The sequence below is a fragment of the Equus przewalskii genome, chromosome X (assembly GCF_037783145.1).
Source record: "Equus przewalskii isolate Varuska chromosome X, EquPr2, whole genome shotgun sequence".
NCBI lineage: Eukaryota > Metazoa > Chordata > Mammalia > Perissodactyla > Equidae > Equus > Equus przewalskii.
This window is the reverse complement of record NC_091863.1, coordinates 54,532,318-54,544,407: the sequence shown is the minus strand read 5'-3', so window position 1 is coordinate 54,544,407 and position 12,090 is coordinate 54,532,318. Positions and strand designations below refer to the sequence as shown.

At 35.2% G+C, this 12,090-nt stretch overlaps 1 protein-coding gene across 3 annotated transcripts in view; it reads left to right on the top strand.

Annotated features, from left to right (window-relative positions):
* TEX11 (testis expressed 11) overlaps positions 1 to 12,090 on the top strand; it is a 364,622-nt gene that overhangs the window by 171,417 nt on the left and 181,115 nt on the right. For all 3 annotated transcript variants that reach the window (XR_011535861.1, XM_070604036.1, XM_070604035.1), the window contains exon 11: positions 1,540 to 1,635. Coding sequence is in view for 2 of the 3 variants with exons in the window: in XM_070604036.1 (XP_070460137.1) it covers positions 1,540 to 1,635 (96 nt within the window). In the remaining variant the exon portion in view is untranslated. The remainder of the gene's footprint in view (positions 1 to 1,539; positions 1,636 to 12,090) is intronic.

Genomic DNA, 12,090 nt, shown 5'->3' with positions numbered 1-12,090 from the left:
TAGTTTTTCTTTCATGGTAGCAGTACTTTGTTGAGGTATAATTTATATACAGTCATGCGTCACTTAATGATGGGGACACGTTCTGAGAAATGCATTGTTAAGCGATTTCATCGTTGTGCGAACATCATAGAGTGTACTTTACACAAACCTAGATGGTGTAGCCTACTATACGTCTAGGCTATATGGTACTAATGTTATGAGACAGCCGTCGTATATGTGGGTTGTCATTGACTGAAACGTCGTTATACAGGGCATGACTGTATACTAAATTGCACAAATCTTAAGTGTACAGCCTGATGAGTTTTAAAATATTTATATAGTCTTGTAACTACCACACAGATCAGGATACAGAAATTTCCATCACCCTCAAAAGTTCCTTTGCCACCTTTCCAGTTAATAGCTGTTCCTATCCCCAAGATAAAACCACTCTTCTGACTTCTATTGCTATTGATCATTTTCAACTTTTCTTGAACTTTGTATAAATGGAATCATATAGTATGTACTATTTTATGTCTGGCTTCTTTTACTTACCATAATAGTTTTGAGATTCATCCATTTTGTGTTATCTTTCTGATTATTTGACCCTTTTACTATTACGAAATAGCTACAGTCTTTCTCAGAGATGTCATATTTACTCCATAAAAGTCCTCTGAAGGAGTTTATAAGTTTCACAGTTATTCCACAATACTAATAATGATACTAAGTACATTATACACATCTTATTTGATTCATCTTAGTTTTTGAATTAAGAAACTCACAGATATGACACCCTGTCATTTCTCTAGATTCACAAAGCCCTAATGTGCTTAACATATTTTTTAAAAGTTGAAAGATCACCTTTGCCTGGTCCTACTGTCCTCATTATACTTAGAGGCAGATTCTTCATTGAAATAGGGCTCTTTCTTTCAAAATGTGAATCTGTAGTTAAATGTGTCCCTGCTGGCTAGAGTTACTCCCCTTACCAATGTAGACCTGGCTGGGAAACTAACTTAATTCAGCAATACATTATTAATTTTAAAACTTAGCTGAGTTAAGAGAAATCTTCTCTATAGGAAAGTATATCTGTTCCTACTGAAATGGTAGTATGTGTACCCTTGGTCTAATTGGTTAATCTCAAAAAAGGCTATAAAGTCTTTGAGAGAGGGATTGTGTGTTTTTATTTATCTTTTTTGATGGAGGCTTAATATAGTGCTACCTATACAGTAGGTAGTAAGATGATTAAATATTGCTGTGCCCTAGTTTCCTTTATTTTTAAGGTGAGGATGATAAAGTACTTTAGTGCTAAAGCACCGTTAGGAAAATAATTATATTAACACAATTATATTAAACTTAAGCTATTACCATAAAATTGCTTAATAATATTTGGTGTGGGTAGCATAATGATGAGACATATCCTAAGATTATGTGGTTACTTAAGGAAATGCTATTTCATGATGATGACTTATGTTTGAGAATATGCCTGTCACCGTGTGAGTGCTAGTCAGCTGATATGTTGCGCTTTAACCCTTGACTGTGTGCTTTTTCTATTTTTAATTATAGGCTAAAGTTCTACGATTACTAGCCACTGCTTATTTGGATTGGGACGACAGAGAATATTATGATAAGGCTCTCAGTGCTATAAACCTAGCAAACAAGGTATGAGGTTTTTACTTTTGAATATTAGCTTAATGAATTTTTTAAAGCTTTGATTCACATTTTGAAATCCAGTTTAGACATTTGCTTCAGTATTCTTGTTTTTTTTAAACAACAGGTTGTTACAGTGTCTTCTGCAGTGCAGAAAGGAAAAATATACTTATTTGACAAGATATTTTTGAAAAAAATTTTCTTTTGTATGAAACAGAAAGGGTTCTCTTTTTCTATGAGTTTATAGGATAAAGAAGGAAATGATGAGGCTGGTCTGATGGTGTGGTAGTTAAGTTCGTGAGCTCTGCTTAGGCGGCCCGGGGTTCGCTGGTTCAGATCCAGGGCATGGACCTACATGCTGCTCCTCAAACCATGCCGTGGTGATGTCCTATGTACAAAACAGAGGAAGATTGGCACTGATGTTAGCACAGGGACAATCCTCCTCAAGCAAAAAGAGGCAACAGGTGTTAGCTCAGAGCCAATCTTCCTCATCAAAAAAAAAAAGAAGGAAATGATGGTAAAATAGGCAAATAATGGGATTAGTTTGAGAAACATCAGTGGTTCACTTGCAGCTCATACTCATACTTATACATACATACATACATATGTATGTACATACACATACATACCTTTACATTCCTGGACAAGGAACACTGATAGGCTGATGACTGTTTAAAAAGAGATCTAATTAAGATCAATGTATTTTACTCAATAAGGCAATTAAATATACAGATACATTTTAGAAAGATTTTTTTCAACCAGGTTGGAGGCATGAAAATAAGTAGTTCAATTAACCAGAATATTAAGTTGCCCAAAGGGACCATTTACTTGAATTATATTTTCTTGAAATTTATGTCATGTCAATGGGGTTATTTAATGCTGAAATAATGCTTTAACATTAAATTTTTTTTAATTGCACTAACATTGGGTTATAACATTATATAGCTTTTGGATGTACATCATAATATATTTCGAACTCTGTGTAGATTATATCATGTTCACCACCCAAAAACTAATTATAGTCCATCCCCTCACATGTGAGCCCAATCATCCCTTTTGCCGTCCCCTCCCTTCCCCCATGGTAACCACCAATCCATTCTCCATTGCTATGTGTTTCTTTGTTGTTGTTTTTATCTTCTACTTATGAGTGAGATCATACGGTATTTGACTTTCTCCCTCTGACTTATTTCACTCATCATAATACCCTCAAGGTCCATCCATGTTGTCCAAATGGCCGGATTTCATCGTTTCTTACGGCTGAGTAGTATTCCATTGTGTATATATACCACATCTTCTTTATCCATTTGTCCCTTGATGGGCACCTAGGTTGCTTCCAAGTCTTGGCTATTGTGTGTAATGCTGCAATGAACATAGGGGTGCAGGTATCTTTTTTTTTAAAGATTTTATTTTTTTCCTTTTTCTCCCCCAAACCCCCCAGTACGTAGTTGTATATTCTTCGCTGTGGGTCCTTGTAGTTGTGGCATGTGGGACGCCGCCTCAGCGTGGCTTGATGAGCAGTGCCATGTCCGTGCCCAGGATTCGAACCAACGAAACCCTGGGCCACCTGCAGCAGAGCGCGCGAACTTAACCACTCGGCCATGGGGCCAGCCCCGGGGTGCAGGTATCTTTATGCCTTTGCATTTTCAAGTTCTTTGGATAAATACCCAGCAGTGGGATAGCTGGATCATATGGTAGATCTATTCTTAATTTTCTGAGGATACTCCGTACTGCTTTCCATAGTGCCTGCACCAGTTTGCGCTCCCACCAGCAGTGTACAAGGGTTCCCATCTCTCCACATCCTCTCCAACATTTGTTGTTTCCTGTCTTGTTAATTATAGCCATTCTGACCAGAGTGAGGTGATACCTCATTGTAGTTTTGATTTGCATTTCCCTGATAGCTAATGATGTTGAGCATCTTTTCATATGCCTCATGGCCATCCGTATATCTTCTTTGGAGAAATCTCTGTTCAGATCTTTTGCCCATTTTTTAATTGGGTTGTTGGTTTTTTTGTTGTTGAGCTGTATGAGTTCTTTGTATAATTTGGATATTAACCCCTTATCTGATGTATCCATTCCCTTACACCATGCACAAAAATCAATTCAAAATGGCTTAAGGACTTGAATGTAAGACCCGAAACCATGAAACTTCTAGAAGAAAACATAGGCAGTGTGCTCTTTGACATCTGTCTTAGCAGGATATTTTCAAGTAACATGTCTGACCAGGCAAGGGAAAGAAAAGAAAAAATGAACAAATGGGACTACATCAAACTGAAAAGTTTCTGCACAGCAAAGGAAACTCAACAAAACGAAAAGACAACCTAACAATTGGGAGAAGATATTTGCAAACCATACATCAGATAAGGGGTTAATATCCAAATTATACAAACATTAAATTTTTTTAATTTAAAAATATTAATAGACTTGAACATTTTCAAAAGTTGCATCCTTTTTTTCTTTTTTTGTATTTGCTAAGATGCAAGTCCAAATGAAAACCGGGGACCAAGAGAACTGAGGAGGTTGCATACTGGCAATATGGCTTCTTGCCAGCATGTCTCTTCGTTCACTGGATGCAGAAGTTGCAGTTTTTATAGCAATAATTGCTCACCTGCATTGCTCCTGACATATCACATTTAATAGCCTAATTATTGATCCTGGACATAGCTGAATTGGGTGCATTAGGATTTCAGTGACAGTATACGCTTAAAAAAGTTTTATTTAGAGATAATTTCAAACTTACAGAAAAGTTGAAGGAATAAGAATAGTTCAAAGAACACCTGTATGTACTTTACCCAGGTTCACCTGTTATTAATATTTTGTGCACTCACTCTTTCTTTCCATATTATTGAGGGAATATAGTTCATAATATATCCATATATATATTGAGGATATATATTATATACCCTCAATAATGAACTTTATAGCATTTTCTCTCTCTATCATAGGATTAGTCTAGGATCAGGTGTTGCATTGTGTGTCATGTCTCTTTAGTCTCCCATAATCTGGAACATTTATTTCCACAGCCTTTCTTTGACTCCTGTGTCATTAACATTTTGGAAGAATACAGTAGCTTTCCACCTTGTTTTAACTGAAAGTTCCTCATTTGAGGTTTATCTTATGTTTCTTCATGATTAGATTCAAGTTATCCATTCGTGACTGGAAGACATACTACATAAGTGGTATTGTGTCCTTTATCAAGCTATCATTCTGGAGGCCCATCATGTCCACCTGCTCATTGGTGATGTTAATATTGATTACCTGGTCAAAGGTGTTGTCCAGTTTTTTGCTGTATATTTACTATTTTTCTCTTGCAACCAGTAAACAGTTGGTGGGGAGACTTAAAAATTATGTATATACCCTACTTCTCAATTAAAATTTTGCTTTAGATTAGCATTCTTACTTGAGCCAATCTTTTAATTATGATGGCTGCCAAATGGTCATTTTTGAACTTTAGCACTCCCTCCACATTTACCAGTTGACACTCAACATTCTACTATAAGCAAGAGCTCTCCCTTCTCCCATTTATTGAATATTTATTTATTTATTGACTTATTGACATTCATTTATTATCAATATGGATTTATGTATTCCTATTTTTCATTAATTTGTAATTCATTACTCTTCTTAATTATCTTTTAACAGTTTTATTGAGGTGTAATTGACATACAGTAAACTGCACATATTTAAAGTATAAAATTTGATGAGTCTTGACATATGTATGTACCTGTGAAACAACCACCACAATCAGGATAGTGAATATATACATCACTACTCAAAGTTTCCTCATGCTCTTTTGTCACTCCTCTCCCCCACTCTTCCTTAAATAACAACTGATATGCTTTCTGTCACCATAGATTAGTTTGCACTTTCTAGAGACATATACAAATGGGATCATAGGGAATCTACTCTTGTTTTGTATGGCTTCTTTCACTCATCATAATTATTCTGAGATTCATTCACGTTGTTATGTGTATGCATAGTTTATTCCCTTATTGTTGAGTAGTATCTCATTGTATGGATATACCACATTTGCTCTTAAGTCCACTTTGTCTTTTATTAATATAGTTACTTAAGGTTTTCTTTAACTAGTGTTAGCATTGTGTATCTTGTTTCATCCTTCTTCCTGTTTATTTCTTTTTTTAATGCAATCTGTCAACCTCTGCCTTTTAATTGGGGTGTTTAGAATATTTACATTTGATATGTTTATTGACATGGTTAAGTTTGAGTCTATCATTTTGTTATTTATTTTCTATTTGTCCCATCTGTGCTTTACTCCCCCTTTTTTCTTTTTCTGCCTCCTTTGGATTATTTGAGTAATTTTTTTCAAAATAATTTATGAGTCTAGTGTAATTTTTATTCCAACTTCCTGAAGAATTTATATTGGAATATTATGAAAAGATTCTAAGGATGATCTGGAGGAATAAACAGTGAGACTAGCCGAGGAAATTTTGAAAAGGAAGAGTAATTAGAGAGGTCTTGTCACATCACATACTATTTGAGTAATTTTTAAGATTTGATTTTATTTCTTTTGTTGGATTATTAGTGGTTTCTTTAGGGTTTATACTATATATTTTATCTTGATCTACCTTCATATGTCATAATAGTATACTTTCATAGCTCCCAGCCTGGCCTTTATGCTATCTTTGTCATGCATTTTACTTTTACATATGTTATACAATCCACAATACTATTTTATTATTTTTGTTTAAATCATAAATTTTCTTTTAAAAGAGATGTAAATAATAAGAAAAAATTGTATATACTTTTACATGTAGTTACCATTTCAAATGATCTTTATTCCTTTGTATACGTCCAAATTTCCATCTTATGTTATTTTTCTTCTGCTTGAAGAACATTGTGTTAGGGTTCTCCAGAGAAACAGAACCAATAGGATATGTATATATATGCATATATATGCATATATATATATATGTGTGTGTGTGTGTGTGTATATGTGTGTGTGTGTGTGTATATATATATACATACATACACACACACACAGATTTATTATAAGGAATTGGCTCATGCAGTTATGGAGGCTGGTGAGTCTCAAGATCTGCAAGGTGAGTTGGCAAACTAGAGACTCAGGAGAGCTGATGGTGTAGTTCCAGTCTGAGTCCAAAGGCCTGAAAACCAGGGGAGCCAATGATAAGATTTCAGTCCGAAGGCCAGCAGGCTTGAAACCCAAAAAGAGCCAGTTTCAGTTCTGGTCTGAAGGCAGGAAAAAGCCAATGTCTCAGTTCAAAAGCCATCAGTCAGAAAGAGTTCTCTCTTACTCAGGGGAAAGTTAGCCTTTTTGTTCTGCTCAGGCCTTGAACTGATTAGATGCAGCCCACCCACATTATGAAGGGCAATCTGCTTTACTCAGTCTACTGATTTAAATGTCAATCTCATTCAGAACACTCTCACAGAAAGACCCAGAATAATGTTTGACAAAATATCTGGGTACTCTATGGCCCAGTCAAGTTGACACATAAAATTAATCATCACAGACATCTTTTAACATTTCTATTAATGCTGGTGTACTGGGGATGACTTATTTCAACATTTGTATGTTTGAAAATGTCTTTATTTCGCATTATTTTTTTAAAAAAATTTTATTTTGAAGTACGTATAGATTCACAGGAAGTTGCAAAAATAGTATACAGAGAAAAGTAAATAAAATAGAATAAAAGCAATAATGGTTAGGATTCAGAACAAAATTCTAATGCCCCCCCCAAAAAATAGTACAAAGAAGTCCCATGTACCCTTCACCAAGTTTCCTCTAATGGTTACCTGCTACATTACTATAATATATCAAAAACAGCAAATTGTCATTGGTACAGTATGTGTATAGTTCTGTGTCATTTTATCCCATATATAGATTCATATAACTACCACTACAATAAGATACAGAACTATTCCATTACACAACAATTTCCCTCATGCTACCCCTTTATATTCACACCTATACCTGCTCCACCCCCACCATCTCTAAGCCCTTGCAATCACTATTCCCTTCTTTATCTCTATAATTTTGTCATTCCAAGAATATTATATAAGTGGAATCATACAGTTTGTGATCTTTTGAGATTGGCTTTTTTTTTTCCGAAGATTGGCACCTGAGCTAATATCTGTTGCCAATCTTTTCTTTTTCTTTCTTCTTCTCCCCAAAGCCCCCCATTACATAGTTTTATATTCTAGTTGTAGGTCCTTCTGGTCCTGCTATGTGGGACGCCACCTCAGCATGGCTTGATGCACCCAGGATCCAAACCGACAAAAACCCTGGGCTGCTGAAGCAGAGCACGCAAACTTAACCACTTGGCCATGGGGCCAGCCCGAGATTGACTTTTTTCACTTAGCATAATACCCTTGAAATCCATCCAAGTTTTTGTGTGTATCAATAGTTGGTTTCTTTCATTGCTGAGTAGTGCATGATATGGATAGTATCATGGTTTGTTTAACTATTCATCTATTAAAGGAAATTTTGATTGTTTTCAGGTTTGGTTATTATAAATAAAGCTGCTATGAATATTTGTGTATAGTTTTTTGTGTGGACATAAGTTCTCATTTTCCTGGGATAAATGCGTAGATGTGTAATTGTTGAACTATTTAGTTTTTAAGAAATTGCCAAACTGTTTTCCAGAGTGGCTGTACCATTTTGCATTCCCACCAACAATGTATGAGATTTCCAGTTTCTCTCCATTCTTGCTAGCATTTGGTGTTGTCATTGTTTTTATATTTTAGCTATTCTAATAGGTATTTAAAACCTATTAATTCTAATAGGTATTAATTCATACTTTCCTAATGGCTGATAATGTTGAACACCTTTGCATGTGCTCCTCTTTGGTGAAATGTCTCTTCATATCTCTTGTCTTTTTAAAATTTTAAAATTGGATTGTTCAACTTTTTACTGTTGAGTTTGAGAGTTGCTTGTACATTCCAAATAAGACTTCTTTGTCACATATGTAGTTTGCAAATATTTTCTCCCAGTCTGTAAGCTGTCTTTTATCTTCTTAACAAGGTTTGTTTTATGGCCCAGGATATAGTATATTTTGGTAAATGTTCTGTGGACGCTTGAAAAAAAATGTGTATTCAGCTCTTTTTGGGTGGAGTGTTCTAAAAATGTCAATTAGATCCTGATGATTGATGATATTGTTGAGTTCTTCTATCTCTTTGCTGAGTTTTTGTTTAGTTATTCTATGAATTTTTGAGGTAGGGGTATTGAAGTCTCTAACTATAATTGTGGGTTTGTTTATTTCCCCTTTTAGTTCTATAAATTTTTAACTTTTTGAGGGGGAATGAGGAAGATTGGCCCTGAGCCAACATCTCTTGCCAATCTTCTTCTATTTTGTATGTGAGATGCTGCCACAGCATGGCTCAATAAGGGGTGTGTAGGACCGTGCCCAGGATCCGAACCCACGATCCCCAGACCACCAAAGTGGAGCATGCGAACTCAACTACTATGTCACTGGGCTGCTGCCCTCCACAAATTTTTACTTCAAGTATTTTTCAGCTCTTTTCTTTGGTTCATATGTATTTAGAGTTATTATTTCTTCCTGGTAGATTGACCCTTTTCTCATTATGTGATGTGTCTCTCTGTTCCTAGTAATTTTTTTCTCTACAGTCTACTTTATCTGATATTAACATAGCCATTCCTGTTTTCTTATTTTTAAATTTTTCATAACATAGAATTTACCATCTTAATGATTTTTAAGTGTACATTTCAGTGGTATTAAGTACATTCATATTGTGCAACTGTCACCAGCATCCATCTACAGGACTCTTCATCTTACAAAATGTAAATTCTGTACTCATTAAATAGTAACTCCCCATTCCTCCTTCCCCCCATTTCCTAGTAACCACCCTTCTACTTTCTGTCTCCAGGAATTTGACTACTGTACATACCTCATGTAAGTGAGTCAAACAGTATTTGTCCTTTTGTGACTGGCATATTTCACATAGCAAAATGTCCTCAAGGTTCATCCATGTCATAATGTGTCAGAATTTCTTTCCTTTTTAAGGCTGAATAATATTCCATTGTATGTATATACCACATTTTGTTTATCCATTCATCCGTTGATGGACACGTGGGTTGTTTTCATCTTTGGCTATTGTGAATAATGCTGCTGTGAATGTGGGTATACAAATATCTGATTTGCTGCTTTCAGTTCTTTTGGGTATAAATCCAGAAGTGGAATTGCTGGATCATATGGTAATTCTATTTTTAATTTTTTTCAGAAGCCACTATATTGTTTTCCGTAGCAGCTACACCATTTTACATTTCCATCAACAGTGTACAAGTGTTCCAATTTCTTCACATCCTTGCCAATATTTGTTATTTTCTGGGTTTTTTTGATAGTAGGTATACTAATGGGTATGAGGTATACCCTTTGTTTTTGAATGGTTTTTTTCTGGGTGAAGAATTTGAAATGGACAGCTTTCTTTTTCTTTGAGAATTTTAAAGGTGTTAGTCCATAGTCTTCGCATTGTATTATCTCTGATGAGAAATATGATGCAATCTTTATTTTTGTTCTTTTTTATGTAACATGTCTTTTTTTCTCTGGCTGATTTTTGGATTTTCTCTTTATGCCTGGTTTTGAGCAATTCGATGATGATGTACTTTGAAGCAATTTTCTTTGTTTCTTGTGCTTGGGGCTCTTTGAGCTTCTCAGATCTCTGGGATATTTATTTTCATTATGTTTGGAAAGTTCCAGTATTTTTTCAAATTTTTTTTTCTGCTTGCCCCCCAGGACTCTAATTACTCATTAAGTTAGGCTGTTTTAAGTTGTCCCACGGTTCACTTATGCTGTTTTCATTTAAAAGGATTTTTCCTTTGTTTTATTTTGGACTGTTTTCTATTGCTATTACTTTAAGTTCATCAATTTTTGTTCTGCAGTGTCTAATCTTTTGTTAATCCCATCTGCTATAGACTGAATATTCATGTCCCCCCAAAATTCATATGTTGAAATCCTAACTACCAAGGTGGTGGTATTAGGAGATGAGGCCTTTGGAAGTGATTATATCATAAGGGTGGAATCTTCATGATTGGGATTAGTGCCCTTATATAAGATGCCTCAGAGAAAACTCTCTCACCCCTTCTGCCATCTGAGGTTACAGTGAGAAGACAGCCATCTTTGAGGCAGTGGGCTCTCACCAGACACTGAATCTGCTGGTACCATGATCTTGGACTTCCCAGTGTCCAGAACTTATCATTTATAAGCCACCCAGTTTATGCCATTTTTGTTATAGCAACCCCAATGGACTGACACCATCTCACATGGTTTTCATCTCAGATTTTGCAATTTTTACCTCTAGAGATTTGATTTGGGCCATTTTTACATTTTCTATGTCTCTGATTAACTTTTTAAGCATATGAAATATAGTTATACTTACTCTTTTTTCTCTGCTAATTCTAACATCTGTGTCAGTTTTGGGTCAGTTTCAATTGATTATCTCCCCATTATGGATCATGTTTTTCTCCCTCTTTGCTGGTCTCATAGTCTTTCATTGGATGCCAAATATTGTGAGTTTTACATTGTTGGGTGCTGGATATCTTTATAATGCTATAGATCTTGTTGAGCTTTATTATGAGATGCAGCCAAGTTACTTGGAAACAATGTGATCCTGCTGTTCGTAGTACTTCTGAATCTTGCTCAGTATGAAATATTTCCTCCTGTGCTTTGTAATTTTGGATTGTTAGTTTGTCTTTAGTGTTACTCCTTTAGAATCCTGTACAACCTGGATTGAGGGCATGGCCCTATAGAGAAGCTTTCTATTTGCCTTCACCAGATGTCGAAGAGGTATCACTCTTTTGGCTATTTTTATTTTGATTTTTCAGCTTGGCAGTTTTTGGACGACATGAGTAGTATAAATTTGAACTCCATATCTTCATGAAGGCAGAGCCTGTTAAAAATTCTCCAGGCCAAAGAAAAATCATCCAGACAATCTTTTTTTTTTTTTTTTTTTTTTGCTTCATTCAGAGATTAGGCAGAAGATAAACTTTCTGTAGCATTAGATAAAAGAGAAAAAAACCCAGGACACTCACCACTCCCATCCAGTTCACTTCTCCATGTTTTGATGCCTCACTATAATCTTTCTGCTTTTGTTCACTTTCCAGAGTCCTCAGATTGTTCTTTGTATATCTTGTTCAGAGTTTTTAGTTGTAATTAGTGGAGGATATGGGCTATAGTTGTCACACTCCACCTCGACTGGAACTGAAACTGATAGTAGTATTCAAAAATAGTCTTTTTTTAGAAAACTTTTTATTAAGATTATGATAGTTTGCAAATCAAAACTACACTAAGATATCACCTTACACCTGTTAGAATGGCAAAAATATCCAAAAAAAAAAAGTGATAAATGTTGGAGAGGTTATGGAGAAAAAGAAACCCTCATACACTGTTGGTGGGAATGCAAAAATATTCTTTTTTGAGGATAAATAAAAACTTGGTAGGCTTATGTTGTTCCACAAAGTTATTTTTGAAATTT